The sequence below is a fragment of the Nanorana parkeri genome, unplaced genomic scaffold (genome assembly GCF_000935625.1).
Source record: "Nanorana parkeri isolate BGI_ZX_2015 unplaced genomic scaffold, ASM93562v1 scaffold1540, whole genome shotgun sequence".
NCBI classification, from domain to species: Eukaryota; Metazoa; Chordata; class Amphibia; order Anura; family Dicroglossidae; genus Nanorana; species Nanorana parkeri.
The window spans coordinates 115,777-134,696 of NW_017307808.1; the positions used below are offsets into that span (position 1 = coordinate 115,777).

Sequence of the window (18,920 nt, forward strand, 5' to 3'; positions counted from 1 at the left end):
CAGGGGCATGGGAAAAGTTTTCTTGGTCCTAGGTCCTTTCAGGGATCTTAGACTGGTAGCAACACTATTAGAAGCTACAGGCTGCACCTCCATTTTTTAGTTGTCGTGCATCCAGTGCATTAAGAGCCAAAATTATATCTCTAAGCCTGGGAGTTATGGCAGCTGCCTCTGACTTCACAGGGAAAACTTAATCTTGCATGGATTTTTGAGACACTCTCTCAAAAACAGCATCCACAACCAAAGGCTTAGAGACTGCTAAACCTGCAGGCAAATCAGATGATTCTTCAGGGGACGGTGTAGAGGTATGTCCTCTGTGGTCAAAGTCAGCAATTAACATTGCAATTCAGCCCATATAATTCTGCATAACTGCGGTGAAATCCTGCCTGGTTAGAGAAACAGGTCATACTGCACAAAGCCAAGGTGGCCTCAGTGCAATGTAAGGACTCAAGCAGGAGACAACCAACATACCAGGTTGTTGGTGTTAGTTTTTTGAGAGGAAACAATGCAGGTAACTCTGAAACGGTTAGTGGATCAAGAGCTGGAGAGGCTTGTATTCAGCAGGACTGCTCCTCTTAAGTTTTTGATCTGACATGTTACAAAACAATGGAAACAACTTAAAAGAGAATACCAGGTAAAACCTTGGATACTCATGAACCAATTGCTAAAAGCAGGAGGGGTTCTAATTACTAGAGGTGACTGGGTCACTGTGGAGGGCAGCAAAGACTAACTGGGGTGGAAATGCATATCTCTTGCTAAAAGGTGCAATAGCGGGAAGATGCTACCTAATGCTGAAGGCAGGAACAAAGCATGGCGTGAGCACGCAAAACTTCACCTAGTAATGCAACACTCAAATCCTTAACATTTTAACCCTTTCAGTGGAGACCAATGGCAAAATGGGGATATTATTGATGCCCAACAGTTCTAATAAATATAGTAGTTCCTGATGCTTTTACTAATGGCTAGCCATTCTAGTGGTGAGTCAAAAGGAAGACGGAGAATGGGGCAGGCCAGGTGTTGGGACATGTCAAATTAAAGAATATCTGAAAGTCTGGGATGATCGCTGGGAAAAGATTTTAAAGCTTTTTTTTTATTGCTGTAACAAAAATAGCTAGTTTTGAAAAGGTGACGTGTACGTGTATGTCTTGGCGCGACTCTCCTCCTATAGAGGAAATTAGCTTCCTCTTCTGTACTGAAAACGTCACAATACTAGAGGTAATAAACTTTTTTTTGTTTTGATGTTTTTTCACACAGAGAAATCTGTAAGCTACATCTGTGAGAAAGTCGCAAAGACTGGCTAAAACTTCCCTTTTACAAACCCCCGCCCTGAGGTAACATCCTGCACTAAAATTTTATGTGGAATTAAAAAAAAAAAGTGTTACATGGTGAAATAATACTTAGAATGATTAACCCTAATGATTTAAACAATCAGTCAAAATTTTGAATGACAAAAATGTCCCAGATTAATGATTCGTCTGAAAAATAAGCCTATGATTAGTAAAAGATAATTATCAGCAAAACTGATTTATGCAAATTGTCTTAATTCTAAAAAAAATTAGTATTCAAAAGGGAAAAGATGCTTAAGATTCTTACATCTCGAATAAGTGTCTCCCCAATGAGCATGGAAAATACATCAGTAAAGGTAACTGGCTGCCCAGAACTTTTTTTTTTCCACAAAGCCTCAATGTAGCGTTTCACTTTCTGCGGTGTCAGCAAAAGTAGGGGACTGTGACTGACACTGTTCATAACCTCCTTGTTTATTTCCTTTGGTCCTTTGCTTGGAAAATCCGGATGAGAGTAAAGTGTAGACATATACCTATGGATAAAGCATGATGGACAAATAAGAACTTTATAAACTCGAATCCCACTTCTGTCAATATGCAAAATTATTTAAAAAGATGTGCTTATTATTCACCTGTTTTATCTGCCTGTTTGTATAAAATCCCCGAAAAATACAGGGAATATTACCTGTGACACCATCTGTGACAAATACAGGGAATATTAACTGTGACACCATCACCTCATTTGTAAGAAATATATTATTCTGTCTTTCTACAATTCACATTCTACTCTTATTTTTCAGAGTAAAAAAAAAATAAAAAATGTTAAAAAGGAGAATTATGGGGTGAGTGAAATACACTTATAATTAGAGCTGAGGTGTGGTGTGACACTGAAGCTGTCACCTGCTGGCTCTTTTGATTGGGAACTGAGCAATCGGCGGTATGTGATCACTCGTAAAGAGAACTATGGCAAAAAAAAAGGTTGGGCCATAGTTCTCCTTTAAAACAGTTTAAATACAAAAAAAACGGGGCAATTGATTATGATACTCAGAACTTTAGGAAACTAAATGTAATCCAGATCCTCTCATTGTCATGTCACAGACTGAGGGAGGGAGAAGACTTGTAAGTGCTAAAAAAGTCAGGCCTTGTGCGAAGCCAGACAGGGTTGTGCTGTGCAGCAGAGGTGGAAGAATATCAGTACTGGATGGACAGACATACAAATGCTCTGGCAGGTAAAACAGTGTATTTAGCCATTTTAAGCCAAGAAGTAGTATATGTATGATTTATTTTTACAAATAACATGGGTTAGAGTTTAGTTTAGAGCTATATAAATATTTCAAGGGGGCATCATTTCATTGAATGGTTTTAAGCTTTTTGATAATTATAAAAAAAAGTTATGTTGTTAGGGGGAATCATTAGGAAGAATAATGTTATTTGACACAGTGTATGTGGAAGTAATGTCTGACACAAGTTCAACCCTTTTGCTGTCACACATGCAAGTACTGCTTCTGTGGGATCACCTACCAGTAAACAGACTCCTGATTGTACTGTATTTTTAGACTCCCTCAGCCAGCTTTCTTGTGGAAGTGATTCGTACAATCGAGAGGTACTGTGCCCCCCTGCCTGACCCCCTCATCATGTAACCTGAGCTTACCGGTCCCTTCTGTGTACCAGAGACATCCGTGGTGGGTATCAGTGGGGAGAACAGAGGGACTTTACTGAATGTCTGTTCATTGATCTTCCCTGCATAGAATGAAAGCGGGAGCAACAAGCATTACATCACTTCCAGTTTCAGAGTTGTCATTCCTTGTGCACATTTAGCAGTTAATTGTATGTAGATGCGACATTAGGGGTCTAAAAAACCCTTGATCTCTCCTTAAGGCCCCGTTCCCACTGCGCGATATGCAAATCGCGCGTTTGTCGCGCGATTTGCATATTGCGCGACATCGCGAGATTTGCCGCGCGATGTCGCGTTCAAGCTTGCATTGAGCAAGCTTGAATCGCGGCTACATCCGCTCCGACCCGCGACAGCAGGACCCTTTGCCCCATTGGATTGCATTGGCGCGCGATATCGCGGGAATTACCGCGCGATAAATCGCTCAATGTGAACGGGGTCTAAGGGGGACTGGTCACTTCCTATGCGCTATCACATAAGGGGCTTGTCAGCCTTCTTGTAAAAGCAAAAACAGTTAAGTGCAAAAAAGAGAGAGTTAAGAAAATGTAAATTTGATAAAATAAACAAACAAAATAGCTTTTAAAACTCCCCCATCCCCATGTACATGCACATACAAATGTAAACGCGCACGTCAAGTATGCGCTTATGTATGAAAATGATGATTGCGCCACATGTTAGGTATCACAGCACACGTCAGAGCAAGAGCAATAATTCTAGGACCATTATTCATGGTTAGCAATAAATTGATGACTTGTAAAGGCTTTTTAAAATGTCGCCTATAGACACTTTTGGGTGCCATTGTTTCACAGGTGTGCACAAACGTAAAGTGATATTAAAGTATAAAGGTTTTTAAGCTATTTTAAATGTTGAATACATCACTTACAAAGGATGCTGCTCCTTAATGTTTAAAAGTTTTAACTTCCTGCAGGATCAGCTGGCCCCCTGAGCACTGGCACTCATACCCTGTTTCTGGGTGGCTTCTTTCCCTTGCAGGGTTCTATAGAGCCGCCCTAGTGTGTGTTAGTAAGCTGTGTGAGTCTCCACAAACACACAGGAACAGCAAGGCTCTGCTCCCCTGCTCCTTGATCCCCACTCCTCCCTCTTCCCTTCTCCGGGCTAATGAATGGACATCTACTGAGGACTGTGCTGTCCTTTGTGATATTGTACTGTGCAGGAAGTTCAGTGAAGTAGAGCTGAGAGAGTTGGAGCCAGTTGTTTGGAAACACAATAACTGTAAGTGCTTGGGCAACATTTGAAGAACTACTTGTCTGGCCAATGTATATTTGTTTGACCTGGATTCATCATTGTAAAAAGACTTTAATCCTACATTAAAGATTCACGTTTGGCAACTGTTTACTTGTCACAATTCTTAAATTGTAACCAAAACATTGGGTGTTTGTGTGTACTCAAATTAATTTAGTGTATGTTTTTACTGAAGGTATTCCTTTGATAAACAGTTGCACTAATATTGTAACATAAAAATATGCAACTGTCCCCATTTTATTCTACAGGGTCTCTACTTTCAGAAAATATATAGTAGGAGTGTTATAATATGTGTATACATCGTGTACTCCTATTGTTCCCTCATCCTCTTGCTCTTCAATTAAAGCACCACTAGAGGGCAAAAGGCATCAGAGAAAGGAGTGGGTTGGAGTGTCAAGGTTCATGCTGAATCTTGAACAATAAAGTTGTTTTTAGCCCGAAGGTGAACAGGGTACGGCCTTGTATGTGCTATGTGAGCCTGTGCATAGGGAGTAGAAAAAGCTAAATGGTGGCTAGAGGCTCCCGGTGTCAGAAAAGAAAAAAAAAAAAACGATCGCAGGGAAAGGTTTATCTGCTCGATCGAGCAGATAAACCTTTCCGGGAGCAAGGGTTTCTCTCCCGGGCGGCTGGGAGCCGCTATCTAATAGCGGGAGACTCCCGGAGCGTCCGGGAGAGTTGGGATGTCTGTCATCCCAGCAGTTTAAAAGGAAACTGCAACCATTTCTTTTTAACTTTACCTAAAAAAAACTATGCATTTTTAAAATGTCACCATGTGATAGATCAATTTCATATATCAAAACACATATGCATACATTTTTTATAAAAATAATACAGGGGTGTGGAAATTTTAGAAAAAACTACTTGTCCAAGGACTAAAGCGGGAGCCGAATCTACTTGTCCCTCATGACAATCTACTTGTCCTGATACAAAAAAATAATTTTAACCAAAACCGTATTTAGTAGTGCTAAGAAGCACTTCTCATTGGTCACTGCCGTCAGGTGACCGCGTTGACCAACGAGTGCTTGCAATTTGCGATCGGAATTCACAATACATGGAACAGGTACAGATAGTACACCCGTACTGGTGGACGGGAAGGACCGTTTGCCGAAAGGTAAGTATAGTGGGAGGGAGATTTGTGCGGGTAATTCCATCGGGCGTCGGGCGATACGAATTCCACACCCCTGTAATAACAAGAATAAAAGTAATAATAAAAGAACAAGCAATTTTACCATGTAGATCCAGACAATCCAGCAACATATGTTACACAGTCTAAGACTCCTGATTCAAATAAAGCTTTCATGACTCCAGAGAAGCCAACCATTGCACGAAATCCACCTCCAGAGCCTAAAACTGCAATGACAGGTACCTAAAAAATATCAACATTTGCATCAAAACCCCAAAAATACAAAGCCACATGGAGATTGTTGTTTACATTCTTGATCATGAAGATCCATTCACTTTGTGCACAGGGAAGTACATTACCGCATGCTGACAAATTTCTTGCAGAATTATGGGGTCTCGTCAGAACACCAACAGGAAGATGGTTACAGGGACTGTTCACACGGATGCATTGCGGCTGCGCTGGGAAAAACAGCCAGCGTAGCTGCAGCGCATCTGATGTAAATAGATGCAAGACAAAGCAATCTGCCTTGTTCCAAATGGGCTCGGTTCACACCACCACGATGCAGTGCAGTGGTGTGCACTGGAAAAAAAAATGGCATGCAGTACTTTTTACCAGCGCACCGCAGTGTGATGTGGTACAACCGCATTGCATCACTATGTGTCCATAGATCTTAATGAAATGTCATTTGTGTAATTTCAATATATTCTAACATATAGTGCACTGCAAACAAGCACATCAGCACTGTGGCGGGCACACGCACATCAGCAGCCGTGCGGTGCCAAGCAGTGTTATGACCCGGTGAACTACAGCTCTATCTGATAGAAGACTGACAATCTATAGAGTAAATTGTATCCACTGTATACATGTTAAAGCTTAAATTTAATTGACATGTCAATCCATCCCAAAATATTTTGTTTTGCTTTTTGTCTGGTGGCACTCATTTTTTTTATATTTTGGGTGCACACACTTTTCTCTGTTTTGGGGTCTCCAATGGCGAGATCTCCCCACAATAGTTCCAGACTCCTGCCCACCTTAAAATGTCAGTGTGTTTCTGTTCACTTTTATTTTCCATAGCAAACTAATTAAAAAAACAAAAACACCAGGGAAAGTGCTTTATTAGCAGTGGCAGATGTATATGCCTGGAAATGTAAGCACAGAGATCTCACTATTAAAGTTCTCTATAATTAAAAGAAAAATGTTATTTCTTTTTTTTCAAAGAGGATGAACAATTAAACTACCTATTCCTTTGGGTGGACTGACTCTTTGATCATTCTAGAGATCTGTGAACAGTGGAACAGAGATGAGAGAGAAGATACCAGCCCAGCCAATATAATGTAATTTCATACGGTAGGTACAGCTACCTTACAATAATTTGATTAATTTCTTACTTTTGTTAGAAATTAATCCAATAATTTGGTATGCAATTTCTTTCAAACTAGAATTTGATGTATATAGCATAATCGTTAATTTAATTTTTATGCTTTGCACCACATTTCTGTTATAAGTATTTTGCATAAACATACAGAAAAATTTAGATGGGATAGTAAGGGAAGCGTTCAAGCTGGGCAAAAGCAATGTTCAACACGTGCCCCAAGTAGACCCCACTCTGTAGGAGGCTTCAACATTTTTGTTTAAAAAAGTATTTTTACAGTACAACTAGTACTAATAATGTAAACATTTTAAAAAATAAGGTTTATTTAGTTACCATGAAATATGTTCTTTGGAGTCCATTGAGGAACACACAAATTCAAACACATTCAAGTTATTCTGTCACCTACTGGAAGTTTAGGACACTGACAAACAGAAAGAATGTAAACCAGCCCTTGTATAACCCCTCCTCTACCCATCATGCCAAGTATTTTTAAAAAGCAGTACCAGGGAAAAGCAAAAATGCACATAGGGAATTCCTGTGTCCCTCAATGGACTCCAAGAAATTGATTTTTGGCAAGTACAAAAATCTTATTTTCCTTCTCATCCATTAAGGGACACAGCAATTCAGAAACTGTTGGGGGTGGACACCAGCAACTGACATACACAAGAGGTTTGATGTGCAGACCAGGACAGAAGAGATCACAACCAAGGAGAATGACTCCACTCAGGGGAACATTGCAATAGTGAGAGGCTGTGAAATCAAAAAGTCTGCAAAACAGGCAGAACAAAATGACTACTTAATAAAGAAGAAACAGTCAAATGACATGATGTGGTAAACATTCTATAAAGCCATCTTATACAAAGGGACTAAGATAAATAACACATGGCACATAATATTGTTATTGTTGGAATATAATTACTCTTTCCTTTGTTCCTTTTTTTTTTTTTTAAAGGTGGAAGTATTGGAGACTCTATACCTAATATTGTGCATGTCATTCTTCAGTAGGGATAAGTCCATCTTGACAGACACTATCTACGCTGTTAATGAAGCCTGAAATTGATGTATGGCATCCATATCCTTCCCTGAGAGTTGGTTCCGTTTTCCCTAGTGTGCAGCCATCCCCCTTTTCCTCCCCATCAGTACCAATAGGGGCTGTCTGCTCAAAAGATGCTGTATTTGGGGTGCTGCTGGGCTTTTTTGCTGTGTCTAGGTGTTGTACTCCACATGCCAATGGAAGGCTGTCACCATCTTGTGCCTTTGCTGCTCTGATATTGCAGAATTAAGTCGGATTTGGTGGAAGAGACAGAAAACTCAGATACTGCTCACATTCTGAAAGCCAGCCATGCACTGTCCTGGGAGTAGACATCTTTAGTGAGGGTTTGAGCTAAAAAGCCTCGCCTGTTGGTGACTAATAGTTAAACACCTATGTGGCCTTATCTGGATAAAACTGGCTAGTTCTGACAGCATGGGTCTGAGAACTGACCCTCTTCAAGCCAGGTCACCTAAGCATTCCACATGTTAGGAACAAGCACAAGGGTGAACATAACGTACACTGCGTCAAAAAAGGAGTCAGGTTCTTGTTAGATAATGGAGCAGTAGGAATTAGACCCAGATACCATATACCATGAGAAGTTCCACAGCATGTGAAACTTCTTGAAGAAGGGAAGGGAGGTACAACTCCCGAAGCCAAGTTCCACTAGAACTGGAACAAAGGGTCTCGGGGTGTGGAAAACCCAGGTGATACATTGCTATGTGCAAAAGCAGCAGAAATATAATGAACGGCAGCTGAAAGAGATGCCAGGCATGAGAGGTTAGCCTGTGGGCTTAAGTGCTGACCTGAGCACCCAAATGTTGGGTAGACAAAGTACCTGAGGGCCCGTCTGGAAGTATAAACAGCCCCCACTTTTAGAAGTGGGGGTGCACTTTCATGCAGAAGGCTTACTTGGGACTTCAGGCTCTAAAGTCCCATGAGTAACAGCTGCCAAACTAGATGGAGAAAAATGTGATTCCTCCAACCCCTCTGCGGACCTCCTGCACAAGGCAGGAGCACACTCTGCCACCCCCTCCCCCTCTTCCCCCCCGTAGTATTGCTAATGACAGTGTCAATAGCTGGTCCGAAGAGATGATGTTGCTCAAAGGTTAACAGAGTCAGATACTCATTGGGCATATTATTCCAACTATGAAGCCAGAGTGCCCTACACATTTCTATGTACATCAGTCACTAGCAAGACATAAGTTTAGATGCCTGCAACAAACCATCACAACTAAAGCACAGGTCTCCAGACATTTGCTGCAACCAGAAACGGAACCTACGGCAGAGGTGAAGGATTCCCTTATGAGGGAATCTGTCCCTTCTGACATGGTTTAAAAGATTAAAGTTAAAAGCAGCAAGGGGCAGAGATTAAGACCAATCAATTCATTGGATTTAGGGAGGGACTTTAGCTGTCTGTCTGTGGAGTTCTTACAATTGGTCACAACCTCAACCAACCTAGTGGTCTCCCTGCTAAGGTGGGACACTGTTGTAGCTTTGGTTGGAAAACAATTTCTGATGCACTCATAAGTGGGGGTCTGGACCTTTAAGGGTAATTCCAGTTCGCAAAGAGGTACGAGTGAAATTTGTAGTGGAAAGGTCTTTCAGATGCAGGGAAATACGCATGGCATCATGGCAAGGTTTGTAACAACCCCCTGCAAATCAACATTCGGAGAGTGAATTGCAACACTGGTTCCAGAGCTAATAATGCTTCATTATGTCATAAAGTAAATCCATTATCAGAATTGCAATTTGCAATTTTGTCCTTTTGCTGATTCAGGTAGAATGCTTCCAGCTGCCTTATGATTAACTCGACAATGGATATGATATAATATCTTCCACCTGGAGTATATCTTTACTTAACCATCTGGTGAACTTTACATTGAATATTGGACTTTCCTAAGGCAATAATAATTATATATAAGTTGGATCTCTACAAATAGGTTCAAGCAGGAACAGCGGAATGTTCAGAGCATATATGACTTTGTTGGTTCGCTGTATGGATTTTCACAGATACATGGAAGTGTATTATCTGGGTTTTACTTATGCACTGATATGACCATATCTATAGACAGCACCTCTTACATAGATTGGCTGGTGTCAATTATTATAGACTTTTTTATGTGTGGCCCTGGGCCTAGATCAGTGTGGCTACTCAATGGATGGGATGAGGCTACTCTGGGTGGGCTTTTGTTTTTGGTCTTTACTTTTGAATATCTAGAATTTTTTTAAGTGCATAGTAGAGTGTTAGGTCTGTTGTAGTCCTTAAACAGTGTTGTTTATTAAACAGAGTTTACTAAGTACTCCAGAAGAGGGTTTGTAGGCCACAATTTGTTTTGACTCCGTGGTGCTGGGAGGAGTCTTTTGCTATCCTTTATGACAGACCCAAATTGATTTGTATGTAGCTCATAGTTAGTGGGTAGGCAGCTAAAAGATGCACAGGAGGTGCTGGGAGTAACTCAGGGATGAAAAACTGAAGAGTGCCGGACCAAATGGATGTTAGAGTCTATAAAAAGTTTAAATAATTGTGTTGATTAAAGAGCCAACACATTTTGGGGGCAGACACAACCCATTTCTTCAGGGCTTGGAAACAATGAAAATGAAGGAATGGACTTTGAACAAAAAACTCAGAATTTAGATATTACTGCAGCTATGGGTAGTTCTCCCAAAGTATGCAGATTGCAGGCAGTGACTAGTCCAATCACTGCCTGCAATCTGCTAATTGTGAAAGAACTACCTATAGCTACAAAAAAGATAATCTTGAAGAAAGGGCATCTAATCTCCTAGGACACCAGCAGAAAACTGAGACATGCTGGGTAGAGTAGAGTTATACAGGTGCAAGCTTACAATTTACAATTTTTTTTTGCCAGTTCCTAAACCTTCTTTAGGCGCCAACATAACCCAAATATGTCTGAATCCCTGTGTCCCTCAATGGACAAGAAAGCAAGCAAAAACACACATCAGTTAAGTAGCATCAACTTTCAGGGAAACAAATACATACATCTCTTGAAGCTGAATGCAAGTCTTTGCTTTTTTCAGGTCCCAGAAGTTTCTTGATTCCATTGATGACTTTGTTTTTTCTTTTTTGTCGGAAACTTTTTTCTTGATCACACAAAGCCATGCTGAATCGCAAATCAGTGGACGAGCTTGTGGAAAAACAAATATAGTGTTGACATAACCAACTAATAAAAATATAAGGATTTGGTGATAGGCAATTTTTATTGTTGCTATAATTACAGTGTTCTGATAAGTTAGGTCTAAATCAGTAAAATACACATCTTCATAAGAACTAAACTTTAAAGAACTTTAAACATGATTGTAGCAAAAAAAGCATGGATGTGCTTAAATATACATCCCTACAAACTTCAATTTAGCTCCTAATGTAAAAAAGTGTTTAATTCCTTCCAAAATTCTGGCAAAAAAGAAAGCACTACAAGTTGCCTGGATGATCTTTAGGATGGATGCGTCCAGGGACAGTGATCTATTCCAAAATGCATGTAATCGTATCATTGTGTCAAGGTAGTGGAAGTGTATTTCTGGAGCGGATTTTGGGTGTGGGGGTGTATAAGTAATCTGATTGTGGGATCATAATCAAATTAATTTCACCCCCTACATCTCATCTTTTTTTTTTGAGCATGTCATTTTTATTGGGTTTTTTCAAAGCAAGTACATATGAGAAGATATCATAGTAACCCTGTACACAAACAGTATAGTAAAGGTCAGGTGGTTTACACGGTTACAGATTAATGCAGGCAATAAAGAAAATAAACAACTGTGACATCATCACAAGGTCATTATAGCCGCCATTTAACAAACCATTAACTGAATGGTAGTTCACAAAAAGAGAGAAGAGGACAAACATAGACAAACACATATCGCTTCATCGTAGGGTTCGAAAGGGCCCATTGTAGGAGTGCACCAGAAAACAGTGGATCAATACATCTCATCTTCATCCTGTACATTATCCCTTCACCTCCACCCTCTGTGTATGACCTGAACATTAAAATGGAAGTAAATCAATGTAAGCTGGATAAGTGTTTGCATCTTACAAGTGTGTCCTTGTCCAGGAATGTCAGATCAATCTTAAATCTGGCCTGCTTCTCCTGCTCTTTCCTCTCACTCATTTGCATGCACTATGAGCTATATAGCCACTACTAAGGAGTATGAGGCACTAAAGAATAAGAAGTAGGAAGGGATCATTATAAAAAAAGAAAAGGAGCATTCAGGGATAACATTGATTTTAGCCTCTGTCCTTCAGCAGAAGCCCAAGGAATGGAAGGTTGGTACATTAACTTCGAGATCATTCAAGGATCCTGCAGTACTCTTGGTGCCAATCTCATGATGACTTTTACTTCAGGCGGTCAAGAGTGGGTCTCGTTCCCACGCCGTGATAAAGTATGGTCTAAAGTATGGTGTAACTCTAATTTTATTTTTCTGTATTTCATAAGAATGCTGGACAGCGCCACTTCTGGTGACGTGGTGTCAGCTGTTGCAGGCATGCTAGGCTCAAAGCACATGCACCCTTGTTCTGTAATTTTTCTTGACCCATAAAATTTATCAACCGTGTGAACCAGGTGAAGAGTCAGCCTTTTCCCAGACACCCTTTCTTCATGCGCATGCGTACCTGGAAGTAACGCGGTCGAGGAAAATTACAGGCCATTCGCTGGGTGGTGTCGGAGATCCCGCTGCTGAAAACCAGGGCCAGCCCACGGGACAAGGAGAAATTTTATGGGTTGAGAAAATGTATAGAACAAGGGCACACGCACGTTAAGCTCGCCTCCAACAGCTGAGACTGCATCACCTGATGTGAAATGGTCCAGTATTTTTAGGAGGTCTAGAAAAAAATTATAGTACACACTCCTCTGCTGCTTCCTGTCTGACTGACCAAGAGCACCAGGCCCATGTTGCTCTTAATCTGGCCAATGGTGACAGTGCTCCCTTCATACCCAGAGGACCCTAAGAGGTCAGGTGTGCTACATCCTTTTGACACAGTAAATGTCATTGTTTTCTATTTGGACAGAATGGAAATCTTTTAGAAAGATAACATTCTGATTGTATTGCCAAAGAGGGTCAAAGAGATAAGGGCAGCATCATCCAGACTAATATCCCCCTGGTTAGGAAAGGCCATTCAAGAGGTGTACTCTTTTACTGGACTTCCTCATTCAGAAGGATTGAAAACTCACTGCAGTAGAAGTGTGGCTGATTGTGGGCATTAAGTGCAAAAGTATCCTTGGAAGAGACGACTGGGAGCTGGCATCCTCCAAATATGTTTATTAGACATTACTTGGTGGAGCTATCTGCTTCACTTTCTTTTTGTACAGCATTTTTATCAGATTCTCACTCATATAATTAAATTCTGGCAGTATTCCATTTGCTTTGTTATGTATTGTATTCTATTCTCCTGCTTTTATTTCTAAATCCCGAGAGCATGCTGAAATGAGGAGGCTGACAAAATGTAAAATGGTTATCTATACTTACTGTAAATTGGCAGGGAGGTCTTAAGGTGGGGTCAGATGGTGGAGCTGACCCCTAAATATGCTGACATGAGAATAGGCCAGGAAAGGCAAATTACAGTATAGATAACAATTTTCCATTATCAGAAGCCAAAGTTTACATGCATTGTAATGTCATACAACTGTTCAAAATTAGTAAATACAATTATATACATACCATTCCTGTAATGAGAATCCTAGAAAGACCTTTGTGACCTAATAAAATAAATAAAGACAATGTAGCATGTTTGTAGTTCTGATAACAGAAATGGTTACAATTACTTTTGAAGCATTACTTTCTTTATGAAGGTAGCATTAAAAGGTAATTTCACGGGGATAGAACACAGTAGAATTATTTTTTTTTTTTGCAAACAGCTGTCTAGGGTATGCAATTTGAAGCTGAACTCCAGGCAAAACTCTTTATGCAACCATCACATGATTTAAAAAAAAAATCACAATGGCTATCATTTTATTCTACAGAGTCTCAACTTTTATAGAAAATATAATGGTTGAGGGGTTTTCAGAAATGTTCAGGTCTGTGTTTTAACATAGGGGCAAAACATGAAAAAAACTTGTTACATGAATAAAACAGCACATCTTTATTCTACAATTTGCCTCTTTTCAATTACACAAAATTCAGTTTCTGATGCAAAGCTTTGGGAAGTTATTCACAAATGAATAAAGGCATTTTTCAGTATTGTGTATTTTTATTACATGCATGGCAACAGAAGAAGTAAAAAAAAGTTTACATATTAATGGAAAAGAAATACAGCAAAAAACCAATAGAAAAGGGAAGGGGAAGTAATGGGGGCAGATTAGTGTTAACTAATGGTTAACAAGGGTTAAATAGTTTTTTAAAAACTTGGTTGAGGTTGCTTATGTGGATATAGGCACCCCTTTGGTTTGCACATAAAAGAACTAGTCTGAATACATTGTTACAATATTATTTTTTCAAAATATTAATCATCGAAGCTTGCAAAAACTATTTGCTGGCTTTAGGAGGAGGAGTTGCTTTTTGCACTCTTGCAGCCCAGACTGGGACCCCGCTGGCAAACTGAAAACAATTAAAGAACAACACATACAAACTGTACACTTCCCCCTCGTGTACTTCCCTCTCATGTTGATGGGAACACAGTTAATAAACTGATATTAGCAAGCTAAACAGGAGACCGCATGCTCACAGGCTCCTTGCCATGGGGATTCTAATTCCCAAATTTCTGTCATATGCTCAGTTTAAATTACCCAGGTTACTGACCTGTTGTCTTTAAAGTGACAAACCTTGTGCTATTTTTCCACTTACTTTGTTAAATGTAAATGGCACCTCTTTTTTTTCTCCAGGCTTCAGTGTAGAAATTTGAAATTTTGTTGTGCCCAAAGTTTCATCCATCACATAATTAGCATCCATTAGGGTTATCTACAAGAAAAGGGGCAATTCTTTACATATGAAAACTAATATCAAAACTGTAGTATAACCCTCAGCAACCAATCCAACCACAAATGTACTTTTACATTAGCCATGTGTTCTGAAAAGTTTGCACAAAAACAAACTCTACAATTAAATGACTAAGGGGTCTATTCACTAAGCTGACGAGGGCAGCCGAGTGAACAACCGACCCCAAAGCAATGTCAGAATTAAAAAAAAAAAAAATTCCCATTGAAATGCATTGCTACATTACTATTGGCTATTTAAATTTGTAATAGCCAATAGTAAACTTGCATTGTACCCGCCCTCTGCGGATGGACCTGATGGAGAACTGCAGCAGAGGGTGGGTACAATGCTAGTTTACTATTGGCTATTGCAAATTTAAATAGCCAATAGTAATGTAGCAATGCATTTCAATGGGAATTTTTTTTTTCTATTCTGACATCGCTACGTGTCAGAATAAAGAAAAAAAAAGACAGACACAGCATTGTTTCTCTCTTTGGTGGCCGGGAGCAGGAGACTCCCGGGGCGACAGGGAGAGTTAGCTGTTTGGAGATCAGTGCCCCTGGTTAGCAGGTAACCAGGGACGCTGATCTCTCTGCAAGTGGCCGGAGCCAGCCGTAAGATCACGGCTGGCTCTGCCCAGCTGTCAGAAGCAGGCTGTCGGCCGGCGCTCGGCCAGCTTCGGCTTTCAGCACGGCTCAGCCGAGCCGATGCATATGCGTTTGGCTCGACTGAGACGCTCAGCCAGGTTCGGGAGCTGTACGGGCTATAGTGAATAGCCCGTACAGCACCCCTTCGGTTCTACTGAACCGAAGGGGTCCTGGGGTCGAAGCTAGCCGAAGGATCGGCCGAAGCTACGGCTAGATCCTTCGGCAGCTTCGTGAATAGACCCCTAAGTATTGAAGCTTTTAGATGAACATGAACTTGTTTACAAACAAACCTACTGGCTTCAGCTGTTTGTGCCTCTCACAGGGAGAGGCACAATGACAGCTGAAGCCGCAGCTATCAAAGTGCAAAACAATCTGTTAAAAAAAATAAAAAAATATTTTAAAATTGTTTGAAAAATGATTATGTCCATTTGTCAGCTTATAATAAAGAACGCAAGCAAGCTATTTATTTAATTAAACAGTGACAGAAATAAGGACCTTAATTGTCTTAAAAACAATGTAGAAATTATTATGGGATGTAGGATGGCTAGCAGGAGAGAGGAGTCCACCATCAATCATCCCTGTAATGGATGCAGATTACCCAGAGGCAGATGGGAGGGGAAGAGGAAGCTGGCGTCACTCAAACAGCTGGAGCCATTCCTCAAGTGACAAAAAAAAAGTTATTTAGGGAGGCTTTAACAGGAGAAAAGAGGAAATCAGTGACTTCCAAACATGCAACATACACAATAAGAGCGGTGCTGCCACAAACAATGGGAATGTACATAGGTATGGCAGGATCAAGCAGGTATTTACAAAAAATGGACACATTCATACTAAAAGAGCTTCTTTTCCCATGTAAAATATATTATTTTGTAGAAATATACACAGAGATGTTATGGGTTTAATGACACTTTAATAAAATAACAACATCAACTAATACTGGCCATTCATAGGAATATTTCTGAAAAAGAACAAAGACTGAGAGATATGCCCTGGCAATTAGAGAGTTAATCCAGCCACCACTTCTAGGGACTGGTAAACTGCATTATATCGTTGGTTATGTGTTTAAATGAAGCACTGAGATCTTGAGGAATGTTGAATTAAGTTTTACTTGCTTAGAAGAACATTATGTGTATGTATACAGCATTGTGAAGAAAACAGGAAAAAACCCAGCTTTCTGTGTATCATAGATAAGCATGTAGATAGAGGTTAACATTGCACTACACTGCTATCAACAGCTCAAAAGACATTTAACATCAGAATATCAGTATTGTGCTGTTGTATTTCCAACATATATTACATTTTTGTTAGATCTGTTTATCTATATGCTTAGATATATTTTAGGTTGGCCAGTAAAGGCACAGTACTGTAACCATTTGCATGTGATAACAACAAATAGAACTATGGCCAAACCTTTTTTTTACTGATGTCCTTCTGTGACCCAATCCTCAGCATATAGCGGGCTATTGCCCGCTATATGCTGACAGCACAGAGCCACACTGCAGCCGGGAAGAATCCCAACACTATTGTCGGGATCTAAAGGCAGAGCCAGCTGCGCCTGCCCCCTCCCATGTCTATCCTTCCAGTCAGCGCTGGTGAAACAGAAGGGGGAGGGGGGAATCCCTGCAGGGAGTGGTGACTGACAGTCACTGCTCTCTGCAGGGAGAAGATTGTGAGCTGAGCACTCAGTGGTTTGTGATCAATCAATTCTCAATCTCTAGAGCCGACGTTTGACGGCTGCAGTGTTACACGTTGGCTCTAACTATGGGGTTGAGTGCACATCACTCTCCCCATAGTTGTCCTTTAAGGAATCAAAGTGATCATGTGTACTAAAGTATTAATAACTGATCAGTACTATTATCAGACACGTGTTTGTGTCTATGTTAGTGCTGCTACGGACAGCCTAATTTTTAAAAGCTATGCACCAGATCTAATGCGATAACCAGGTAGTGTAGGGTTTACCTGCAAACAAGAGTGAACTTGTGCAAGAATCAAACATAACCATTATAATTTATAGAAATTTTCTAAAATTCAGCATTTCTGTCATATGCCTGGGCTCCAGCTGTAATCATATAAATACTTTTCAAGTATATAAAAAAACCTTCTAATGTACCTCTAAGATATTATCCTGATTTGGGTCCAAAACAAATTCAAATGATTCATTCCAAACTGGATTAATATCATTGTTGAAATGCTTTGTTCTATTTCGGCCATCTGGTACAGATGAAATGAACAGTTCCACATAAGGGTCAGGAGTATCAACTGTAAAAAAAAATATCAAAATCTTGTGGTTACAACAGAAGCAAATCAATAACAACTCACAACAGTAGATCTAGAACCTTTTGCAGGAATGCTCCACAGATTAGCTGGTCGATCTAATAAAGGGTTTAAAGGTGCTTGTGTGTGTATATATCCATATATATATATATATACACACACACACACACACACACACTGATATGCTCTATGTTATGCGGAAACTAGTGGGTAATTCACCTGCTGGCTCAAGACTCCTCAAGGGAATTGCAATGGGGTGATGTACCCTGGACAATGAGTACAGGCAGTCCCCGGGTTACGAACAAGATAGGGACTGCAGGTTTGTTCTTAAGTTGAATTTGTATGCAGCCAACAATATTTTGTTGTTGTTTTGCATAGCATAGGGAAGGGTTAACCCCCTGTAAAGTTTGTTTTGCTGTGTTGCCCCTGTTCAGAAGATTTCACCTCACTTTCTGTCCCTGTGACAAATGGATTTTGAAAATGTTGGGTTGTCATGGAAACAAGGATTGGTGAGAAAGCTTCAGTGGAGACACCTTTTTCCCATGATAACTTCCTAGGGGTAGATTTCCGCTCATTTTCTGTTGTCTCAAGGACAGGAAGTGAGATTAAATCTTTCTAATGAGGATACAAACAGCAGCTAAAACTCTTATGAGTGTTATGTTTAGTTTGTATGCAACTCTATGATTCATCTTTATGGCACTTGTTTCCTGTGATGCGTTTCTTGTTCTGTTCTGTGGGTTCTCTTCTAAGAACATGACTTCAGACATCCCAACCTGCAAAACCTTATTTCAGGGAGGTTCCCGTAGGGTTGCCACCCGTCCGGTTTTCACCCGGGCAGTACGGGTTTGCAATCATGTGCCCGGGTCTGTGCCCACCTTCCGCCCGGGCACATATTCACTTCTCTCCGACTTTGTAGAATGTGAGACATATTGCCGGTTACAGATTTCATCGCCAAAAAAAACTGGGTGGGATTACGTTAAAATGTGTGACCATGTGACCGGGCACACATTCCAACCAATCACAAACACTGGGTTTTGGAATCCTGTGCTCGGCTGTGACCCAGAATCACACCCGGGCACATTATTAACACCGGACTTGTGGCTCCCTGCTGGTGCCGCCACTGTCACTTGTCGAGTCCCTCCCTCTGTTTTTCTCCTCAGCGGCAGGGACTAGGTGGGGGGAAGTGTCATCAGGGAGGTCCTCCGAAATCATCCTCCGTCTCCACTATGCGCTGTCATCTGGGACCAAATAGTCGGCAACGCCCCAGTCTCACGCCCCAGTCTCCACTACTACCAGGTAACCGTATATACATATACATATATATATATATACATATAT

General features: G+C 40.5%; 1 protein-coding gene across 1 annotated transcript in view; it reads right to left on the reverse strand.

Moving 5' to 3' along the window:
* The window catches only part of PLA2G4A (phospholipase A2 group IVA), a 115,552-nt gene that overhangs the window by 47,307 nt on the left and 49,325 nt on the right, over nt 1–18,920 (reverse strand). Inside the window, exons 4-9 of the mRNA XM_018570481.1 lie at nt 17,419–17,567; nt 14,533–14,646; nt 13,411–13,448; nt 10,742–10,886; nt 5,445–5,581; nt 1,591–1,813 (exon numbers count right to left, since the gene is read on the reverse strand). Of these exons, the coding sequence (XP_018425983.1) occupies nt 1,591–1,813; nt 5,445–5,581; nt 10,742–10,886; nt 13,411–13,448; nt 14,533–14,646; nt 17,419–17,567 (806 nt within the window). The remainder of the gene's footprint in view (nt 1–1,590; nt 1,814–5,444; nt 5,582–10,741; nt 10,887–13,410; nt 13,449–14,532; nt 14,647–17,418; nt 17,568–18,920) is intronic.